A 23617-nucleotide genomic window follows, 5' to 3' on the forward strand; every position below is an offset into this window, starting at 1 on the left:
CGAGGTGCTGATTAGTCGTGTAATCAGGCACCCTCCCACTAGCCTAAGCATCTGTCAGGGCTTCACACTCTCTATGATCCAGAGAGTAGGAGAGTGATATTTGATGACACTATATGAGGCTACAAAGGCGCAGCACTGACAGGAGACATCCTGGTGCTCATATGTGCAGAAGAGTAGTGAGCTGTTGCCATCTACAGGCCAAATACGGAGCTACAATAAGCTATAAAACAAAATGGATGCAATGATAAATGTGTCCCATATAGAAATATTAGATGCACATGTGGTTGCTGACTTTTAATTTGTACATGTGGGGATAGACTGTCTGCTTTAACAGCTTTTGGGTGCTTGCCTTTTACCAAACCTGGCTGCAGAAATTTCCAACATTCAATTGCAACAACATGAGTGAGAAGACCATTGGTGGTTAATGAGGGTCTGGTCAAATTCTACACATATCTTTATGTTTTTTTCTGTTTTTTTAACCATATGAAGATCTGTTGAACAAAGTCAAAAGCCCCTCTCCCCCTCCCCCAAATAGCCGCTTGCCACAAACTTAAAGTCTTTGTATCGTCTTCTCTTAAATAGAATAAGGGGGCAGAATGGTGGTTCGAAACTCCTGCTCTCTGTGTTTCCTGTCAGAGACAAGACAGCACTTATCTAGAAGGTGAAAAGGTGTTAAAATCAGCTGCACTTTGCTGTGTGCACTAACAACCCAAAGCCTATATTCTAATCACATCCTGTTATCTCTACTCTTTTATGCTGGAGTAAAGATAACAGCATGCTTTAATATACATTTAAACTACAGTCCGCAGATTACGATATTGGTATTTTAGGGGTTCAGTATGTAGCCCACTGAATAAATAAATCAATATTTTTTGGAAATGAAAAGATATACCTCAAACATGCGCTATGAAAAATGCCTGAACCTTTTTGTGCTAACTGTCAAGTTTATTTTATTTACTGCCTGTAGTGGATTTAAACAACAGAAGCTGACCCAAAGACCCTTTAGAGACAGGCACAGTTATATTCCATGTAAGCTGAATTGTGTGTTTTGTTGCATTACTCAGTATTTTGGAAAGTAAAAATCACAGTGATTTATTGGTCATTAAAATGTGTGTGAATTGATACGTTAATGATGATTCATCTCATAAATCACAACACATTACTTTTCCATACATAAGCTGCCTTTATTAGTATCGGCAATACTGACTCTGTATTGACTTGACATCAGATCCAAATCTGCAGTGATTTACATTATCATTATTCACCGGGTATAATAGCGCCTTTTAAGTGAACAAGCCCTGTGTAGTTGGCGCCGGTGCGGTATGCAATCTAACCTCGAATTATGCGGAAAAGCAAGTTTCAACAGCCTCTGTATTTCACTTCCTAGTGTAGAGTTTCATGCCATCCGCTCCGTTCAGCCAGTCCCAGACAGTCAAAGGTGATCTGTCTGCAGAACTGTGAAGACGCACCTGAAGAGTGCCACTAGTGGGCTTTGGGCTCAGCAAACAAAGAGAGATACTGGGACTTTTTGCTGTGGAAACTTTGTGAAGGACATTGAAGTTCACGTTCTTTCTTTTCTTTTTTTATCCCCTTCAATGCGAGGCATACCTCTGCGCTGAGGAGGCCACCTGTGCGGACTTGTCCGCACCCCAAGTAGGGGAGTGAAACCCAAGCAGACACACCTTTCCCTGTTTTTTTGGCTATTCGCCGCCCCATCCCAGTCTCTACCGCTCTCTGAAAGCGGAGGAATAACAGATCAGCTCGCTGAAATGTCCGCAAATGAAAGATCGACCCGAGCTTTCAGAGAGATCCTGCAGAAGCCTGGAAATGACGCCTGCGCAGACTGTGGCGCACCAGGTAGGTTGGAAAAAAGAAGAAGAAGAAGGCTTTATTAGCTATGAAAGTGGAAAGTCAGACTATGCGGGATCTATGATAACGTTGCTGGTAAAGCCGTTTTTTTAAAGTGCACCTTAATGTCTCCTTCGTTTTATGCTACAGTCACTACGGCATAGGATTAAATGCTTTAACATATTTCAAAGGGTTCCAGGCATGCTCGGCGCTGTTCTGACTGTAAGTGTAACAAGGTGAGTTAGGAACGGAGGGAGGAGTTTCCCTGACGGTGTAGAAGATAGCAGCTGAAGCAGTGAAGTGATGTGGTGGGGCCAAGAGAAGAGAAGTTCACCGCTGATCATGTCTCGACATGCAGTACAAGGGCCTGCACACACCCTTATCCACTGGAGCTCAGCAGTGGAGGTCTTCTTCGTGATCTTTTTTGTTTTAGTTGGTTATAGGTTTTTTAATAGAAACTATTTACACAATGGGGACATATGGGGAACTCCATTACAAAGAGGCCATATCTGTCAGGGTCCTGGGTCTCCTGACCCAGCGTTTTTAGTTCTTTGTGATTTTTGTATTATTGTACTTTGTGTGATTTATTCTAGGGTTTCTAGTTTTGATCCCTTGCCCTTCATGTCTCTCTGTGTCCCCTCTGTTCTGTGTAAGTCTGTGTCTGCAGGTTTGAGTTTCCCTCTGTGTCTTTTGGTTCATCGAGTTCTCTGCCTTCCTGGTTATGTCTCTGTGTTTCTTAGTTGCTGTCTCCACCGTGTCAAGTTCGCGTCTCTGTGTCATACTTCCTGTTTTACTTTGAAGGTCCGTGTCTTATGTGAATGTGTTCACTTTACGCTTCCTTGTCTCGTCAGTTCTGATTTCCCCCAGCTGTGCTCTCCTTCTGTGTCTCATTTCCCTCGTTACTTCCCAGTGTATTTAAACCCTGTGTTTCTCTGAGTCAGTGTCGCGTCGTACCCTCAACAAGCTGTGTGTTTTGCCTCCGTGTTTCCAGTGTTTTGTCTCCAGCTCCAGTTTAGTATTTCTGCTACAGTGTTTTAGTCCACCAGCGTTTTTGTTTGTCTTTTGGTGAGTTTAGTTTAGTAAGAGGTTTTTCCCAGCAATAAAGCTGCGCTTTAAGTTGTACTTCTGTGTCTGAGTCCTGCATTTTGGATCCACCACTCCTGCTTGCCTGCCTGCCACACAGCCAACCATGACAATATCTGTATAGATAGTGGATAATTAATGATAATAATAACAATAGGTTTTCTTTGGGGCTGTTGTAATGGACTTTTCTTTGTTAAATATATTTTTAGACTGATTATTTGTGCTAAGAAATGATCAGCAGACAATGTAGGTAAATAATTACCTCTGGCCTTTGCCTTTGGATGATGCAAATATAAAGGTATCTATGAGAAAACCAAGAGAAATTGAAGGCCTGTAAGGCCATCTTCCGTGATTGACAGATTATCTAGTCAGTGTGTGGAATGTGGAGCAGTGGTTTAGGTTATACAAGCTATCCATGTGTGAAGGAATAACCTGCTGTGGCAGTTAAAATGGCACAAAGTTATTTTTGCCCAAACATGCTGGCACTACATTTTTTCTGTGTTACAGTATGCTGAGAGCCGTCATGCACAGCACATAATGTGTTTCAGTACATCAGAAGGAAAAAAAACAAAATCACTGAATGTATGCCCTGGAGACATGTAAGAGAGATAGTATCTCGCTTCCTAATCTTTGTATAATGAAAAAAAGAAACTATTGAGAAGCCAGACATGCATTGCTGGAGAGGAACTTCCTTGCTCAAAGACAGGTTTTACCGATTCCCAGCATCGGCTCTGGCTACATTCAAGCATATTTACTACGTGTCCTCGTTTTTAGAGACTAAAGGGAATCCCTTTATATTTCTGATGCCCCGTGCGCACGCGGGCTGGTTTCATTTTACTCTGCTGTGTCTGCCCATTGTGAAACATTGCAAAAAAATTAGGCATGAGTATTAACCAGCCAGGCACATTGTATTCCAATCTGCCTTCTACGGTTGGGAAATTAAACACTGCCCTCATTGCTCAGACATCTGTGATTTATACTGATAAGACCAAGCCTCCCTCGTGCTGGTTACTAGGAAATGGTTCTCAGAAAGATAAGACAGGTGTGGCCAGAGCAAAGAAAATGTTTCTCGTATCTTTGAGTTTAGAGGTGAGGCAGATAAATTGCCCTTATAGGTTTCAGGCTTGTCGCTTTGTACCATTGATCTGGTTGGAAGCTCAGAGATTTCAATATGCTTGCCGACATAAGGCTTGTATTGATTTGGACAAAATGCTTTCTCCTGTTTAGTGTGAGCCTTAAGTGTGAGGCATGTTGTAGTGATAACTGGTTTGTTATATGTTCAAATTTTCCAGCTGTCAGCTGTCTACCAGGTCTTGCAACAGGTGTTGGCTGATATTTGCAGAGTTTACATCACATAGACGCCTATGTTTAAAGTGCCTAAATTTACAGTATTTAAAGAGCCAAATATGACTGTAAAACAATGTCTTCAGTCTGGCACAAAAGAAAGGACTGTTTGGGTCTGTAAATTTTCTTTCCTAGCAAATTTAAGGTGGCAAATTCTATTTATTTATTTTTAATAGCTCACATATTTAGATTTTCTTAATGATTAAGTTGAAGAGTGGCCACATTGAGATTACAAGTGGATGCTGACACAGGCTCTTGTAGCTAATAGCTGGCTGCTAGGCTTTACCTCTGCTAATCTGAGTCACTGAACTGAACCTTACATCTATATTTGGTGCTTTTTGATTTCTTTCTTTCTTTATTTGTCTGTTACTTAGGTAGATGTGTGTACCTGTGAAAAGCACACATATACTTAGAAGCTTGCTAATCAAAGTCTGCTAGCATTAGCTAACTTAGCGCCCCCAAATTAGATTATTTCTTGTCCCAAACCCCCCCCCCAAAAAAACTACATGGCAAGGTAGGTTTGTTTTGGTACTGGTTTGTTTTTTACTAGCCTTAAGGCTTCTATTCATTTTTCAGTAAATGTATTGGTTGGAAAAATTGACAGACAGCTAGTCAAGAAGTCATACAAGTCATTTAAAAAAGCCCATGCAGAAAACAAACAAAAGAGCAGTGATGCTGTCTGAATCCAGCCTATCAAATGTTACTACATACTGTCTCTTTTCTTATATCTGATTAAGCTTCAGATTCGGTCTGTTGTGTCTGACAAAGGTAGTGCCCTACCACACTGTAACTGTTCTCTCCATCTGTCTCTCTGCAGACCCTAATTGGGGCTCCTGCACCCTGGGAGTGTTCATCTGCCTGGCCTGCTCTGGAATTCACCGCAACATTCCTGACATCAGCAAGGTCAAGTCGCTGACCCTGTCCCGCTGGGAGGACCATGAGCTGGAGGTTCTTTTTACTTGTTTTCCTCCAGCCACGGCTGGTTAACCACCTGTTCTCAAGAAACTAAAGTTACCAAGTGGTTTCCTTATTCCTTATATGCTTAGACCAGAGCCTAATTATACATTATTTGTTGTTTTTTGTTTTGTGCTCGTGGTTTTTTTCCCCCATGTATATCTCCATGTATCCTGAAACGATCTTAATAATGATACAGTGATTTTTGGTCATACCAACCAAGATATCACCTTTTAAAATGAGCAATTGAGGGTTTTATTTACACTGTTTGTGCAGTTATTTGTAATCTTTAATGGAAACCAGTCATTTTTTTTGTCAGAGCTAGGTCGATGCCCATTGTGAAGTAAGGTGAACTTACCTGTGTAGTCTTTTTTATTAGAGAAGCTTTGGCCTCCAGATCAGGTATGATGCCACAAGTCTTTGATGGGCTCACCTGTGGGCTTTTCACTTTGAGAAGAATCTAACATACACATTTCACAAACCTAGAAGACCAAAAACCACATTTTTAAATAGACAAAAAATTAGCTTCAAGAATTTTGCTTCAAAATGCTTTATTATAAATCACTATGATAAATCAGTCCTCGGGAATGTCAAAACACTGCATTCCTGCCCACAACATTTTTATACTGGATTTATGGAAATCAGATAATTAATGATGTGGGTTCTCTGAACATCTTTATCTTAAAATAGTTGCCACATCTGTCATCTTCATAGCTGAAATCGGTTCCAAGTAACATCAGTGAAGATTTATTCTAGGAATTCAATGCTTCTGCTGAGGAGATGAGAAAATGTGTCCTTTAGCTGTAAAACTGTCTATAGCTCTGCCAAGATGTCATTCATCCTCAAATAATATGTCTATGTCATGTATGTGTATGTGTGTGTGTTTTCATAGTTCATGGCTCAGAATGGCAATGAGCTCATGAAGAGCAAATATGAGGCCGCTGTTCCAGTCTATTACTACAAACCAACCCACAAGGACTGCCAGTGAGTAACCATAGTAACACATATGTCACACTCACATAACTTATTTTGAACAAGTTTTTGGAAAAAATGTGCATGCATTTGGTTACATAAAGAAATGAGTTATTTTTTAGACCTAAGTGTGTTTTTTTTTCTTTAAAGAAAAATCTCCTGTTTTCCAGCCAAACTATAAGTATTAACTATAATTAATTAACTATAATTGACTAGAAGGGGAACACTGATATGCTCAAAACACTCGCCCGTGATTGGACGCAATAAACTTGATAATTACACAGTTTAAACGGTTCCTCCCAATAAATACTTTTACATGGAGCTGACTGTTTACATCCATGTTCTCATTTCCCTGCAAAGCTGACGTGTTGTTGTTGTGGAGACCAATCTGTGACCAAATTACTGAAACTCTTGCAGTCTCCTTGCCTTTGAAATGTTGCTTTAAAGATGGAGTCCAAGTCTGAGACCACTCATAGTCAGTTGCTGTCGTCAAACTGACTTTGGTGGGTCAAGATGACGGTGAAACTGGAATAACATGGCAATAAAATGGAGTTAGTCTGCTAGTTTTTAAGTGAACTGGTCAACTTGGCACTTACATTCTGTTCGCAATCATTCTGCAATTAACTAAGAAAAAATGTGTTGCCTTCTGTTCGAATTCTGTTGGCATCTATATCTACAGTCAGTAGCGCTTTACAGGAGCCGGTATGAGCTCGTCGTCAGTGGTTATCCACACTCATGTGTGACTTTCTCAGCCACAGGCTGTGCCAGATTTAAGCTGGGCAAATTTATACATTTATAAACAAACACATGCAGCTAGTTTATTTAAATAATAACCAGATATCTGCCTAGGGAATTGTAAATTTGGTGCTCAAAATGGAGCCAAGTATTGCACCATTTTTCTTTCAAGTATAAATATGCAATGGGGCTGATGTCTCACATCCCATAGTCTAGGCAGGCACTGTGATGGGCTGATAGAGAGGAACAGCCACACTCCTGAGTGAAACGCTAAACCCTAAACGGGCCATCATTCACTGTGGCCCATGATGTTGTAAAACATGTTACAGAGCTATTTTCACATATTTGTTAGTTTTCAAACTCCAAATATCTGCTGTTGTAAATATAACAAGATGTCCCATTCCCTATATCGAGATTACTCGAATGCTACACATATGAATTTAACCACCCCTAACATATTGCAACATTTACACATTATTGTAGCACACTAACACAGACCCATTAATAGCTACAAACATGACAAACATATATTGTGTAATATGCACCTTTCAAGGGAATTGAAAGAAAGATGAATGTTGCTCTGTGTTTGCGTTGAGAAAAGATGGGGAGATGTTTTCATTATGTACTAATCTCTGTAAAAATGTGACTAAAAGCCTGAAATACTGGCATCTCTGCTCACTGTGGAAAGGAAAACAGGCTGTATTCTTGTATGCATCTTTTGTCGGGATTGTCCTCCTCCCTCAGACACAGCGTTAACTTCATTTCAATTCTGCTGTGTTTCAATAAACATCCTAGTATTATTGTTTTTGGAATATGTGGGGCTTGTGTCAAACACTCAGAGTGATTACAGAGTAAAGGTTTTGGCACTGCGCTCACAACGTTGAGCCATCCAGGCGTGCCGATTGCACATCCTTTCTGATAACTCATTCTAATGCCAAATAAATAAACACTCCTAGTGGGAACTATCACACACATTATTGCTTTTATTGTTTTTAAATTAGATAGCAATTAATTGCAGACCTATCTGAGAGTGACTGTAATCAGTCTGAGACTGACTGAAACAGGCTGGAAATCAGGTGCCCTGTAACCACAAATGTTCGCTCAGGGGTTGAAGCCCTGCAGCCTCATGTTTTGGGCGCTCAGTTGGCAGCTGCAAGTACTCACAATCATTCCCAGCTGCGGAGGTTGCTGTCCTATTTTGACTCTGGTGTGACTGAAGCCTTTGATAGCTTTCTATGATTTATGAGTAAAATGATCCTCAATATTTGGCCTTAGCATTTTGCTAATGGAAAATGCTAACATTTTGCCGATATCCTTTTATGTATTCATTTGGAGATTTTTAGGATGCTTTAACCTGCTCAGTGTTGCTGTACATCTTAAAGTAGCATATGCAAGTTCTAATTGACACTGATGCAGTAAATTACAGTCAGACCAGGACTGATCTTTTCACTCAGGAGTGTGTCTGTTCATGTCTATCAGCCCAACGCAGCAGGTGCAATGCTACTTGCAAAGGCAATAATCTGCATGTAATTTCTTTATAACTGCAGGATAGTTGCAATTTAACAAGCTGAAAGAAGATGCTGCCAGACTCATCTTTCTAAAGACTTTAAATGTCACTGTTTAGGCATGTAGTTCACATAAAGTAGGAATTTTAAAAAGGACTGTTTTGTGAGTCTCCTGTGTATCTGAATTGGTTTTCATTTTTGGTGTTGTGTTTACTGTTCACAAAATACACAGGACTATTAGTGTGCTTTTATTGCACAAGCACAAGCTTTGCAAGCTAGTTCTGTTTACACTTCATCTGTGTGCTCAGGGTGTTGAGGGAGCAGTGGATACGAGCAAAGTACCAAAGGAGGGAGTTCTCTGAGCCTGGAAACTTCACTTATGAAGAAAGTGAGTGCACAGGTGTATAATGACACAAACCGCCTCTGTGTTATAACACATTCAAATTCATGATTGACCTTGTTGGCTTCCTGCAGGAATAAGAGATGGCATGTTGATGAAGAGAGGGCGGGACAACGGGCAGTTCCTCAGCAGACGATTTGTCCTTTCAGAGAGGGAGGGGACTCTGAAGTATTTTACCAAATATGATGTAAGAATTTTTTATGACAAGGCTCTTGCAGGTACCAATTCCCATTCATAATACCACAACACAAACACCTTCTTTGGAGCAGACCTTAAAGACAAAGGCATAGTATCATGCAGACAGCCCCCCTGTGATGTATAATGCAGTATTTTGTTATACACACTCTTATTAATTATGTATACCTACCAAGAGAGAGCGAAATAAGTACTTGCACCCTCTGCTGCATTCAAGCATGCTCAGACAAGCTTAACCAACAGTCTGTCCTCTCTGTCAGTGTGGCTGATTCACTAAGCTGTACACCACCCAAACCAATTAGGCCTTGAAGCACTGGGAGCACTTTGTTTGTCACAGTAAACCAGCTCAGGGGAAGAGGGAATAATATATTTTTTGGGGGGAAAGTAGGTGCCATGCTGAATATGCTATAGCAAACAATTAAAAAACAAATCTCATGCAGTGTGAGAAGTAGTAAAGGTAAAAGTGTCATTAGATTTCTTTTTAGATTTTCTATGCTGTTAGGTTGGTTGGAACTCAGGAAAAGCTTGAGGTATGCAAAATGTTCAGCTCCAACTGGCTGCTCCTCAGCCAGTTTCACATTTCTTGCTGATTTATCATGCTCAAGAGGCAAAACCCAAACCAAGTAGGGAAATTGTCATCAACTGTCAAATCTTTCATAAATAACCACAGCTGTATTTGTTCTTTGTGAAAGGCAAGGACAAAAGAACAGACATAGATTCAGCTTCTAAAGATGCCCATCTAAATTCAAGTCAGGGAAGATTAAAGCACAGCATCCACAAACATGTTTGCTGGGATTAGTGTCGGTCTTAGAGATGATGGTTATCAGTGATGCGGACCGATGTGTAGATAATAGCTTTGAATGCAGTGACACAACACAAAATACAGGCTTAGGGTGTGATGCCAATCCGATACTCACTGCATCAATATACATTTTTTCTGGTTAAGCAGTGATGAAAAAAAGTTATTTTTTTATTACCACGCCTGTTCAAAACCGTAAAAGTGTGATTGTCCCAGAGAGAAACGTTTATTCATTGAAGACCACAAAAGAAAATTGCAGGATTATTTCTTTTTGGAATCTCTGAGGCCTTTTCTATATAACATGATTAACAACAGTGGATTTTCATGTGCTCTATATATTTATGATTTAAGATAGCAACACTTTTTTGTAGCACTTCACCCCCTGAATCCCAAATTAATTTCACTGTTTATATAATTTATCAGAGTGTGTCCACAAGATGCATTAGGCATATTTTTACACATATAGCAGGAACATGTAACAACAGCCTTGGTTAGAAAATCTTTTATTTCGATTAATCATGTTAATTATTATGTTAAACAACATAAAACATGTAGAAATAATAGGTCAAACAGCTCTAACCATGGCTTATTATGAGATCTATCTATCTATGCAAACTGCTGCATTTCATACAAATACACAGTCATTTCCCTCTTGTTTCCTGCAGGCTAAGGAGCCCAAAGCAGTGATAAAGGTGGACAGCATCAATGCAACCTTCCAGCCAGAGAAGATAGGAAACACCAACGGCCTGCAGATTACTTACCTCAAAGACTACAGCACCCGAAATATGTTTGTCTACCATGACAGTGGCAAGGTCTGCATTTCTGTAATCGCTGGTTTATAATCAATCAGCATGTAGTAAAAGTCCTAAGGAGAAATAGTGAGGACTTTTGCACTAAAGCAGTGTGAACCTCTCGGGCTGAATGAATACAATACCTTTCTTACAGAAAATCTGAAGCTTTTTTGTGTATTCTTGACTGTCCACTAATTTAAACAGCAGAAGGTGGTATCGGATATTTGTCATCTGTCACATTAAGAGACAGACGTGTTCGAAACTACCTGGCTCTTGTCATCGGGGGAGAGTCTCCAAACCTTTACAAAACCATCTGTACCAATTTGTGCAGGCTGACGGAATCCATTAGCAGATGACATTCAAGCACGGCATCCATTATTCTGTGTCACTCAGACAACATTGAAACATATGGAGCAGTTCAGAACTGCCATCAGGCAGAGGAGTTATTTGTAGCAGACTCGAGTCTCCTGCAAAATCACATTACTATCATAAAATCCCTTCTGATTTGGAAAGTCATTGTTCCAGTCTATAAATACTGTTGCACAATTTGGCATAAGAAAACTCATATATTACTCATATATATTTATATATCAAAACATATAAAAGATAAAAATTGAAAAAAATAATGATACAAAGTACAAAGGAGGAAAATCCACGTGGTAAACAGTGGTAAACAGGTAAATGCTAGTAAAACTGTCTTCAGTGTGCTTTCCTGAAGCGTTTTACCGATTTCTCTACAGCTATAAAACCTTATAGTGCTTTTATTCCTCATAATAACAAGTGTACACATGTCACAACTATGTTTTATATAACTCAGCTGTTTCATTTGGGTTTTGGCTAACAGGTAGATTCACACAGCCAGTAGCTACCTACTAGCTATTATATATGCTAACTGTCGCTAAACTGAACTATTTGTGCTGAGTTGGTGTATTTTGGATAATTTTAATGCAGTTACAGTTATTGTACTAACAGACAGACATCTGTTCAGTTCAGCTAAAGAGGCTTTCATCTTTTTAGCATGTTGTAGCTTAGATTATATGCCAACAAGCCCAACTTCACTAATCCTCCAAACATTGCTGGTATTTAGTCTTCTTCGCTTATGTCCAAAGTGAAAGCAGAGCCATAGGTTTTAGGGGGGGTTTGTGGGTTGTTTTTTTTTTTTAGAAATAGTTCAGTCATAACATGGTATATCATCTTTAGGTTAAAACTAGCTAGACCATAGGTGTCAAACTCTGGCCCGCGGGCCAAATTTGGCCCGCAGCCTAATTACATTTGGCCCGCGAAGCCATACCAAATTACTATTAGAGCTGGCCTACTGGTATTATACAGCTAATATATATATTGTTTAGTATTAAGCTTTGCTTGTTCCATATTCAGTTTTTCAGCAAAACTTGTTTGAGTCCATAAGAAAAGATTCATTCTTATATCTGGAGGAAGATTTTTTTTTTTTTTTCAATAAATATTAATGTTAGCCCGCAACTTTGTTCCAGTTTTGAATTTTGGCCCACTGTGTATTTGAGTTTGACACCCCTGAGCTAGACTTTAACATTAGACTTAACAAATTGATAGGTGCTAACAAAGCTTGCAAGAATTAGCTAAACTCTTGCCCCTCACACTCTGGTTCAGACGTGTTCACTTCTGACTCAACACATCAAAAAGGCAAAATCTTAAAGTAGAGGCTTCAAAACTGGATTTGACAAACCATTTCATGTCATAATGAGGGCGATAATCATCCTTTAGTCAGTGAGGTTAACATTTTTGGCTTTAACTGCTCCTGGATTTTCCTATAATTTGGTCCAAAAAATAAAAAATGTACCTCCTCTTTTCTAAATGACAACGAGAAGAAAAATAGAGTAAGAACTAAATACTGTCTTTTTTATCCTCTAACCTTTCAGGAGATTGTAGACTGGTTTAATTCAATTCGTGCTGTTCAGCTTCACTATCTAAAGGTGGCCTTTCCCGGAGCAACCGATGCTGAGGTAAACACACACATGCACGCCCACCTACCTTAAAATAAGTATTTACATTGTTTTTAGGTTTCTTTTAATAGGTAGGCTCGTGAATATTATGTCTGTAGTGTAGAACTCCATTACACTAAAACAATAATATTCTTATAATATTCTTTATTTTTAATCCCATTGTTTTTTCTTTTTGCTTGTTGCTCTTAGCTGGTACCCAGACTTACCCGAAACTTTATCAAGGAAGGATATATGGAAAAGACAGGTCCCAGGGCAAGTAAACATTTATGGATTCATACCTCCTTTTGCTTTATTTAGCCTTTCCATTTCCTTCTATTTCTCAATGCAGCCACTGACCCTTACAGTGGCAGTCTCAAGCACACGGGGATATGTTCCACAAGTCAATAAATGTAGATTTGGAGATACTGAAAAAAACCTTACAATTCATTAAAAAAAACAAGAACAACAAAAGAATAAAAGCACAATTTGCTAAATATACTTAAAAATAAGGAAGAGCTGTATACTCGGTGTTGGTGGTGTCTGCTGTTTCTTATTGTTTTAACCACATGCTTGCAGTTTTTGTCTCGACAGTGGGTCAATAGACCCGGTTAATAATCTACATTAAATCCACTGTACTTTACTTGTTAATAGCTCTCAAGTAGGTAGTAGGAACTGTGCTTTATACCATTACATCAGCCTACAAATTATATACATTTCTCTGAGCCATAATCAGCAAGCCTGCCAGAGATACAGACGAGGTTATGTAGGTGCCCTAATGCATCTGTCTCTGCAATAGTGAGACTACTCTCAGTCCCACCTCCTCACATAGGAAGGTTTGGGAAGCACTCCTTATGGTCATAATGTCACACTCTGATGACCAAGTGTGGGACTTCCCTAAATCTGTCTTTAAAATGGCTTCAGATTTGTCATTGCTATCCAGCCATCATTTATTGCTGATAACCAGACCTCTCCTGGAATCTAGAGAAAGCATGTGATGATGTGATATGAAGGTCCCAAGAGAGGAACTTTAGTACTGCATGAGGAAGTCAGGAGTAGCAGAGAGGTTTGTTAGGCTGGTGCAGGACATGTGTGAGGACAGCCTAGGACAGTAGGAGTGACAGATGGGTTCAAGGTAGGAGTGGGATTACATCAGGGATCATCTCTGAGCCCCTTCTTGTTTGCAGTAATGATGGATAGGTTGACAAATCAGGCCAGATAGGAGTCCACGTGGACTATAATGTTTGTGAGAGTAGAGAGCAAGTCGAAGATAGCCTGAAGAGGTGGAGGTATGTGCAGGAGACAGAATGAATGAAAAAGGACATTATTAGTGTGACAGATGAGGGTGATAGGGATAGGGTGAGACGAAGGGAGGTGATTTGTTGTGGTGAATCAGGAAACGACATCCTCTGGAGCTATGCATACATCTTAACACAGAGGCAGGCTCGGTAAAAATCCTATTTACAGCCGGCAAATGTCAGGTGGTGTTCTTTTAGTAGTCATGTAGTAATGATGCAACTGCAGTGTCTAGATGGTTACCACTTTAAAACAAGATTTTCAGTTTAAATAATCTAGAAGAGATCTCTATTATAGATAACTTCTTAATGTGGCAATTCTGATGTTGCCTATAAAGGGAAAACCCCTTATTTATTGAATTTAGCAAAATAAATACCTCAGCCAAATTTGAGTACTAAACCAGGATCGAGACAAACTTTCTATTCAACAAGTCAGACACAGTTCCTTCCTTTAAATCTTTAGTGATCCCAGCTCTCACTCTCCCATCGTTAATTGAATAGGAGCTGGGATAATAGGCTAACGAGCTGAGCCGTCAGCGCGTCTGCCTTTCACCTCTGCCTAACAGGCTGAGTGACAGCTGAGAGCACCTACTTGCATCTGTGCGACAGGGAATGAAGGGCTTCCAGCTGAGGCTGGACTAAATTCCCAGGTGTCAAATGCACACATGAAACACAGACGTGCAAAGAGGGGATTTGTACACAGGCACGTACTCACGCACGGTTGCACAGACAGGCAGCTGTTGTCACACAGAGGAATCATTCAGACACAAGTACCTGCACAGGAAACAGCAACCTGATCCTCAGCGAAACGAGCGACTCTGCATTCAGAGGCATGCAAACGCAGACACTTGGTTTAATCTGGGTCTGTCGGGCTAAGAGATGAAAGAAGTCACCAACTTGCTGCGTTGGGCTGATTTACTAAATGGATGTCATAATTCATTTCCTTCCTTGTGGAAGGAGTCGGCTTGCAAAATGAGAAGGGAACAGTCAGTTGTTCAGCACAATGACAATATCAAACACTTTTACGAGCACAGTTTGGCAGCAGTCTGGGACCCGAGCGTCCTGATTATTTGAAAAGAGCTCAAGCTGCTTGTGCACTTCAGTAAACTCTCCAAAGGTGCCGTGCTTCGCTTTTCTTCGATAGCTGCTTTCACAGTGGATTTGAAAATGCAGCACTCGTGTAAAGTTTCAGCTGTGACAAGTTTTCAAATTAAACACGAGTGCTATGAGAGAAGTGCGATAAACATTCAGATGGGAGCTGTCAAGAGGAAACCTGTTTGACAATGTTAAGTGCCTAACAATAAGGAGTGCTTTCATATCACCGTTGAAAGCTCGAGATCAGCTTTAACGCACATTCATGGCTAAATCACAGATATGAAAGCAGGCTGCACCCCTCATTCATGAAAAGTAAAGTATCCTTGCAAAATGGTTAAATTAGACTGCACAGTTGGGATAAAAACAGTCATTGCATGCTCTTAAGGTTTCCATCAATTTTCAGTATTTAAATGTTGTATTTGACACAAATTTGTTTACAGCTGACATGATTAGTCTCCAATGAGTAACAGCTCCATTTTTATATATTGCATATCATAGACCATTGGTCGGACTAAATTTGAAGACCTTGTTTTGAAGTGTCGGAACTTACGGTCTTGCAAGATTACACAAACGGGACAGACTCACTTTTCTTATTTAAAAGCACAATGCTGCATTGTATCTTTGTGCAGTCTTTCTCAGTCTTCGTCTGTCTTACTCACTCGTCTGCCTCTTTGTCTACATAGCAAACAGAAGGTTTCAAGAAACGCTGGTTTACACTGGACCAAAGGCGGCTCATGTACTTCAAAGATCCACTGGTATGTCTTCTTTACAAAGACCTGCACACATCTGAAAGACTGCTGTATTTTAGGCATGTGGTTGGTTCACTCTGACCACAAATTGTGGAGCACAGAGGTGCCTTGATGCAGCCTGAAATGTGCTACACTGACACTTCTACACACAACGCTGTGTGCAGACACCCTATTTTATCAGATAGCTGATGTTGAGAAATGCTGAGATGTTGTTTAAGAAAATCCTGAATGATTACAGACAATTTTATTATCATACAGACTTTGCCAAAGACCTTAAGAGGGGGTAGCTCAGATTGCCCAAGTCTGAGTTAAAAACATTAGATAACCAAAGCAGATTATCTAAGTGTTGCTGGTGATGCAATAGTTCAGTGGAGAGGTGTAATAATTATAGACGCTAAGTTACTGAATTGTCCAACTTACCCCGAGAGAGAAAAGGAAATCTAGAAGATGAAAGAAAAAGGAAGTCTAGTGATAATCAATAGAGGTTGGAGAGGAAGCTGCTTAGAGCGGTGTAATTTGGTAAATATGTCAGTAAGTGTTGACAGCACAGCAAGATTTGTAGTGTTTGCTTTTGGTTGCAGCAGAATTAAATTTCCAACAGGCTGCCATGTGACAGTCCTTTGAAGTGTCTTTGAGCAAAGACTGTGGCAAAATGCCTGCTACAATCTGTAAGTGGAGACTGAATGGAGTATGTGCGTAAATACACAAAATATTCTGGATATAATCCTATAAATTTCAGTTGTACACTGAGAAAACATCCTATGAATACATCAGTTTTATTATTAACTCACTTGCTGTCATTTTTTCATCTTTTTGCATATTAACATATTGATATGAACTACTACTGTGTGTGTGTGTGTGTGTGTGAGAGAGAGAGAGAGCTTTGCAAAACATGGTAGTTTTAAACCACCATATTTTACAAGCTCAAACTTTGACACAAGATCACATATTTCAAACACTTTTTAAGTAAAAATGCTAAACATTTCCTCATTTCAGCCTCAGTTCAAGTGCTTTGAACTGAGGCTGAAATGATTTGCTGCTTTTTAGTTCAGGTGCTTTAGAGCCATCGTGATGTTAAATCCCATAACAAAGCATCTGAAACAGGGTCGGCTTCATTTCAGAAAACTTCTGGTGATGGCTTGGGGTTCCTAAAGTGGCTAAGATATGCAAATTAACTGAATGTCTTGCAGTTGAAAGATGCACGTTTTACTCCCTTGGCCACTACCACATGCTTTCCTCAAAGCATTATGCCGTAATTCAAAGGCTGTATTTGTGTGAATGCAAAGCTTTAAAAACAAAAGCGAAGCAAAATGCCCTTTCTTAGATAGGTGATGAGGAAAAAAGAAGATGATGAAGAAAAGAAAACATGCAGATAATAATGAGCTTTTATTTTGAAGAGAAAAAAGAGGAAATAAACTAAATTTGAAATATTCTTCCAATTTTGCATTTTCACATAACAAATATTGCCACTTTATCACTGTTGCTCCCAAAATGAATCACTGAAACCTACAACACAAACACTTGAAAGTGACCAGGTGTATATAATCATCGTTTTACACTTTTGTTTGTTACTGTGGGGCAAATGCTTGGTTACACAGTATTACAAACCGTTTCGATTTGGAATCATAATAACATACTAAAATAAATAATTTAGTTTATAGGATAGCAGATTATTGTCCTATAGTACTGTGAAAATCTTTAGTAACTTCACGTTTCTTTATATATTATCTTGAGTAATAGTTCTCCGGCTTTCTGAGGGTGTTTCATAGCGTGTCTTTGAACATTGGTAACTTTTTCACTCATTTTCAGGCCAGTCTTTGTACCTGACCACCAGAGTCTTACATTTGAATCATTCAAGCATAAAAAAGACCTAACTCATAGGATGAACTAACTTTGTGTCCACTCATTACAGAGAACCACATTTCTTCAATCACTTTTACTGGCAGCCTGTCACATAAACACAAGATTTTTTCCAATTTCTTTAACTGAACCCATAAAAATGTCACAGATAACACAGTTTGACAAGCATGATATTGTACTTTTGCACTAAGAGTTGTTAGGTGTAAACCGGGTGTGCAGTGTGTCCTTAAAGAAATTGAGGAAACCTGACAAAAGACGAAGTGGCAAGCTACAGTAGATGAACAGCATCTGAAAGTCATGTTGTTAAGGAATAGCAAGAAAACAAGATCTGATGCAGGACCTGAAACATGCATCTGGCCTTTCAGCTGAACCATCTACTTTTTGATGAAGCCTCAATAAAACTGGTCACAGTGTAAATGAGGCTATCAAGAAGGCATTCTTTGGCACAGTGCACAAAGGAACACTATTAGTCATTGACTGGTCTCCTCGCAGAGTCTGGTTCTCAACACTGAAGCAATGTGGAATCACCACATCAGAGAACAGAACAAAAAGCAGTGAAAATAAAGATATTACAATAAAGCTTTGAGAATTTTTAAGAGACTTCAAGCTGTTAAAGAATAGAAATATTGACTTTCAAGCTTGTTAGAATAGTAGAAACTGTTTTTGCCTTAAATACTGTATTTCAAAGCATGTTTGTGCACATTTTAAAAAATTGCTGCACCTACTTCCCATTTTCCTAACAAAATGTAAAGAAATAAGGGGTGTATATCTTAATCAACACTCTCATATACATGATGACAAGTCTATACAGCTGACTTCTTTTTCTCTTATTCTCTACGTGAAGGATGCCTTTGCCAAAGGTGAAGTTTTCCTTGGGAACAAGAACTATGGTTACAGTGCCTCCTCCGGCTTGCCTGCTGGCACCCACTGCAATGGTGCCTTTGAATATGGTATCACCATACAAACACCTGACCGCTGCTTTCTGTTTACTTGCGAGACAGAGGGTGACCAGCAGGACTGGCTGAAGCACTTCAATGATATCATGAGTGCTCAGATGTCCCCACAGGAATATACAAGTAAGACTTTTATATTCTAAGTAAGACTAAAAATCTATTTATTGCTTTTTCTTTTTTTGCAAATGGCTTTTCATGTTATTTAAATGATCGTTATTAATTACAGCACCAACTACAGTTTGTCCGTAACAAACACCATGTTTTAGCATAAGGTGCTCAAAAGTGCATGTGGGATCGGGATAGCTTAGGTTGATAATCAATTTTGTAATTATAGATCTTCAGTCATATCTGTGGCCATGTATCTTGGACATTCAGTGAAGTAATGAATCATTATCCATCATTATCACTTGATGGAGAGTTGGATCAGGCGATGGGGGAAGATGCTAGACAGGCCTGGTTTACCCAAACGTATAGTGAGTTTGAGCTGGGAGCTAAATCAGAGGCCACAGTTCGTGAAATCTTCAATTCCCACCTCTAACAAAGCGTTAGCTTTCTGAGGGAGACTCGGGACACTAAGTATGAGTGGACCAAATCTGCACCACCATTGCTAAGTCAATGTAATGTAGCTTTGCAGTGGGTAATGGGACTGAACAGAAACCTGTATGCAGATGGACCCCGATCTTGTCCACCTAACAAGATTTGTCCTGAATTAATTAAGGCTCTAGGTGTTGTGGGACTGTCTTGGTTGACATGTCTCTGAAATGTGTTTGGGGCTGTGGCTCTGGATTGGCAGACTGGGGGTGACGGCTCTCCTTTTTGAGAAGGGTAACCAGAGGGTTGCATGGATCACACTTCTCAGCCTTCCAAAGAAGGCCTATGCCAGACTGCTCGAGAATGACTTAGACCTAGAGAAAGCATTTGATCACAGCCTCAGGATCTCATCTTTACCATTTGAGGATGATGTGTTTATGTTGGTTTCATCATGTGGCTTCATCAGCTTACACTGGGGCAATTTTCAGCTGTGTGTGCAGTGGCAGGAATGGGAATTACCACCTATAAGCCCAAGGGTACAGTTCTCACCTGGAAAAGGGTGGAGTACCCACTCAAAGTCTGAGATGAGTTACTTGTCCAAGTGGAAGTACTCCAGGCCAAATTCACATGTGAAGGGAGAGTGGATTGACAGAGAGATTGGTGCAGCATCAGCAATGATGCAAAGGTTGTAATCTGTTATGGTGAAGAAAGAGGTGAAAGCAGTTTACCAGTTGATCTATGTTCAACCATGGCCACAATCTTTGTGTAGTGATTGAATGAATGAGACTGCATATAAAAGCTGTGGAAATTAGTTTCCTGTGAAGGTTGACTGGACTCAACCTCAGAGATGGGATGCTGAGTTAAGTCATGCAAGAGGGAATTCTACTCCTCTACATCTAAAGGATGTGGACTGGTTTGGGTATTTGACTAGGAAGCCTCATGGATGCCTCCTGAACAAGGTGCTTCAGGCAAGTCCTACCAGGAGGAGTCTCTGGGGGAAACCAGGACATGCTGGGAAAAAAGAATTAAGTATATTATACAGATGGACTGATGGCTTCAAGGATGAATGCATGGATGGATGGATATATGGACAGCGACGGGTCCCTCAAAAACACCTGCCAAATCGTACATACTTATTTTGTTTAAGGTACATTGCTATAGCCTTTGTTCAATTTCAGTGACTGTTAATATGCTTTTCCTTGATGCTTGAATGCTTCCCACACACTCATAAAAAGAGTAGACTAATTATTTTGCATCCCTTTTACATCTGTGTGGGCTGTGATTGGTGCTTTCTCAGTTTTAAAAACAGTTTTCAGGTAAGCTTATTGGCTTGTATCATTTTTCTAAATCAACTTTGTATTTGAATAAACATGGTGGCCAAATTTTTTTTAACTTTCCTGGTCCAAAATTATTGTTCCAGTCTGCCACATCAGACTTTTTGGCATTATTTACTAGTGTTTGATTTTACAGCTTGAGAAGGACCAAGCCTTCATTTTAAGAAATTGTGTTTTCTTTACATAAATTGTGTAAAGAAGGTAAAAAAAAGAAAATCCTCAGAAATATTAGTATTAGTAAAAAAGCTTTGTGCATGTCACAGATACTCTAGCATTTAATTTATGAAAGTTTCAAACACACTAGTTAGTGTACTCATTTCCACAAATGTATCCTTCTAGTTTATGGATAAACATACATTGGTATTTTTTAAAACAGTGATTTTCCGCTTTGTTTTTGAAAATATCTCCATGCATACAAAAGTACAAAAAGCAGCATCAGGCACAACCAAGAAAAACCAAAGTGTAATACAATAATACAATATAATAAAATATATAATACAACATGGTGCACTGTCTGTTGTCAACAAGTTTTTATAAAGTTTTGAGTGACTTAAAATGTCATTTATATATTGATGAAAGGCCAAAATGTGTAGAAAAAGCTCAATTTTCCTTAAAGTCCAAAGTTTGTATGTTAACATTAGTAGTCTAATAAGTAGATGTGTTGTCGTGTTAACTGACTGACAGTAATAATAACTGCATATTTACTGTGTTCTTGGGGCACGTGTTAGCATACATGCTAATTAGCGCTGAACATAAAGTACATCATGGCAGTTTACATATGTCAACAACTCAAAGTTTTAATGACAATACCAATAAAAACCAGTCATACAAATTGACTGGTCTTTATGGGTTAACTGAACATCTTCTTTCCTAACTTTGGACTTTCTTTTTTAAGTGGAGGCCACATTCAGGCATAAGCACTGATGGATCAGAAGCCTGAAGAACCACCTCCCCTCTCAGTTCATGACCAGTGTGACAAAAGACCTGCTTCGCTTCTGCGTCACGGACCTGGAGTCTCAGCTTCTTTGTTACTGTGGTCACACTGGAGCTTGCTTCATAATTCTAATGGGATGACAGGATGTTAAGATGCAAATAAGAGAAAGTATTGACTGATAAGACCATAGTATTGTCAATGATATTAGCTTTTATTGGTGAAAGTGGTAAGATAAAATTACTTACGGTTCAACCAAATGTGTAATATTTTTATTTTTATAACTTACAAATGCATTCTTTGGGCTCATGGTCATGGTGGCCACTGCCCATATCAAATACTATGTAAACAAAATAATACTATCCATTGTTTCTCGTGGACCTGTGGTATGCTATGTAAATACTGCTGTACAAAATAGGGACAGTAGAATTAAACGTATGTCAAACATATATTCTAACAAAAAACACTTTCAAAGTTAGAAGTATTTGCTTTGGTCCTCTTGTATTAAGTATAATGTGTTGTAATGATTGGGTGACGCTAATGAGGTGCAGGTAGTTAAATATGTTTTCACAAAAGACAATTTGACATGTCACAGTGAGAAAATCACAGGTGAAAATTATACAGTTAATGACACCTGAATTTCATTTTCTGACTTGGTTTGTTCAGTTACTGACAGTTGAATGGAGCGGTGCTTTTGGTACTATGATAATTCCAAATGTCTGCTGTGAAAAAAGACATATTAGTCAAACAGGAACAGACCATTTATCATCCAGTTACTGTGGGTACAATCAAACTGAGGTATGTGTAGGGTTTTTTGTTTTTTGTAATTTTATTCTTTTAATTAAAAGCAATATAACGTACTTAGACATTTCTTTAATCATCTATTTTGCAAGTAAAGCAAACACAAATGTATATATTTTATATATGTAGTCGTCTGTCAAAGATCTGTTGGAAAGACAATAAAGCAGGTTTGCAGAAAAGCTGTTAACACTACAAAACCTTGGATGGTGTAACAGCACCTTCATGTGGCATAAAGTGCATATATATTCAAATCTTTTTTTTTTTTTAATAGACAAGAATGCCATTAAGTTATTTTGTCTACATTGTCATCAGTGTCAAAAAAACCCAAATCAGACATTTGAGTTGACATTTTTTCTTTTTTCGCTTCCTTCATGTGGTTAAAAGGTACTCGTCTATGTTGATATGTGCATTTTTAAGCATATGCTTGACTATGGCTGCCATAGAATATGAAATTGTTGCTGACCATGAATAAAAGAAATGTTTAAAATGTTGTCAAATGATCTCCGCATAGATTTGTGTGTCTATATTTAAGCATTAAACTGTTTTAATTATGTCTGAAGTGACGTGTTAGAGCTTAACACCATCACTTTCTTCAAATATTTCACTAAGGATGAGGTACTTATGAGTAAAAGTAAAATAAATAAGTGTAAAAATAATGTGATGCAAGTTTTGAAAAAATAGATGTCTTTTACATTTAAGCATTAGGCTAAACATTGATGAGGTTTGGTTACTGTGTAACTACACCCTCACTACACAGACTGCAGGTTGAGGCCCGCAACGAATACCACATGAATCTATAGGTCCCTGCTATTTTTTCACCGTGGTGAGAAGGAGGGAGCACTGAGGAGAGACGGGAGGAGAGAAGTGCAACCCTGCAAACTTCAAAGACACAGCACAGCAGTATCAAAACTTGGAGATAAGGGTGGGCTCAATTTTCAGGGAGAAACTGAAGCTTCGTCTGTCACCAAGTGGATCCGCAGAGGTCTGGAAGAGCTATGCAGAAAAAATATGGATGACTTGGATAAAACAAAGGATATCTTAATGCTCTGTATGTCAATCCACATTAGGACAGAAACATAGAAGACCAAAAACACGGAGAATGTGAATGGATATACTAAAGCTGCTGAGTGAATCTTTCTTTGCACAAGCAAAGCAACTTTTATTTTTAAGAGCCACATAGCACTCTATGCTAATATAGGAGAAAGGATTATTTTTTTGCCCTGCTGTGGAGACTGCTATGGAGGTGACGGCCAGTTAAGCCTTCTCAAGCACATCTTAGCACAGGAGGGACTTTCTATCAGGGACTTTGAGCACAGTTTGTCCAGCTAAAAGGCAGTGCTGCTCCCCACAGCTCTTAAATGACCCAGCTTGGATCTACTTAAGTTCTACGCCCAACAGAAAACATCTCTTAAGTCTGGGGTGTTCATATGACTTAAATCTTTGCTGGAGTCTTTATTGATCACGAACTTATTTGGGAATAAGCACTA

At 39.2% G+C, this 23617-nt stretch overlaps 1 protein-coding gene across 1 annotated transcript; it reads left to right on the top strand.

Annotated features, from left to right (window-relative positions):
* The first annotated feature begins 1414 nt into the window (after positions 1–1414).
* LOC146386087 (arf-GAP with dual PH domain-containing protein 1) lies at positions 1415–22748 on the top strand. The gene is made up of 11 exons (XM_084932112.1): positions 1415–1857; positions 5093–5223; positions 6122–6213; positions 8750–8829; positions 8916–9028; positions 10501–10647; positions 12522–12605; positions 12795–12857; positions 15655–15726; positions 18425–18656; positions 21294–22748. Exons 1-11 carry the CDS (start codon positions 1770–1772, stop codon positions 21320–21322), a joined length of 1131 nt encoding a protein of 376 aa, XP_084788238.1. The 5' UTR covers positions 1415–1769; the 3' UTR covers positions 21323–22748.
* Positions 22749–23617: the final 869 nt, after the last annotated feature.

Source organism: Perissodus microlepis, chromosome 6 (genome assembly GCF_051167445.1).
Source record: "Perissodus microlepis isolate ML-2025 ecotype Zambia chromosome 6, ASM5116744v1, whole genome shotgun sequence".
NCBI lineage: Eukaryota > Metazoa > Chordata > Actinopteri > Cichliformes > Cichlidae > Perissodus > Perissodus microlepis.

What these genes read in the sequence shown, in the direction of transcription:
- LOC146386087 (XM_084932112.1), top strand. Translation starts at nt 1,770, where the DNA reads ATGTCCGCAAATGAAAGATCGACCCGAGCTTTCAGAGAGATCCTGCAG. An exon ending in CGCAGACTGTGGCGCACCAG is followed by an intron (nt 1,858 to 5,092) that starts GTAGGTTGGAAA and finishes GTCTCTCTGCAG; the next exon opens with ACCCTAATTGGGGCTCCTGC. An exon ending in GGGAGGACCATGAGCTGGAG is followed by an intron (nt 5,224 to 6,121) that starts GTTCTTTTTACT and finishes GTGTTTTCATAG; the next exon opens with TTCATGGCTCAGAATGGCAA.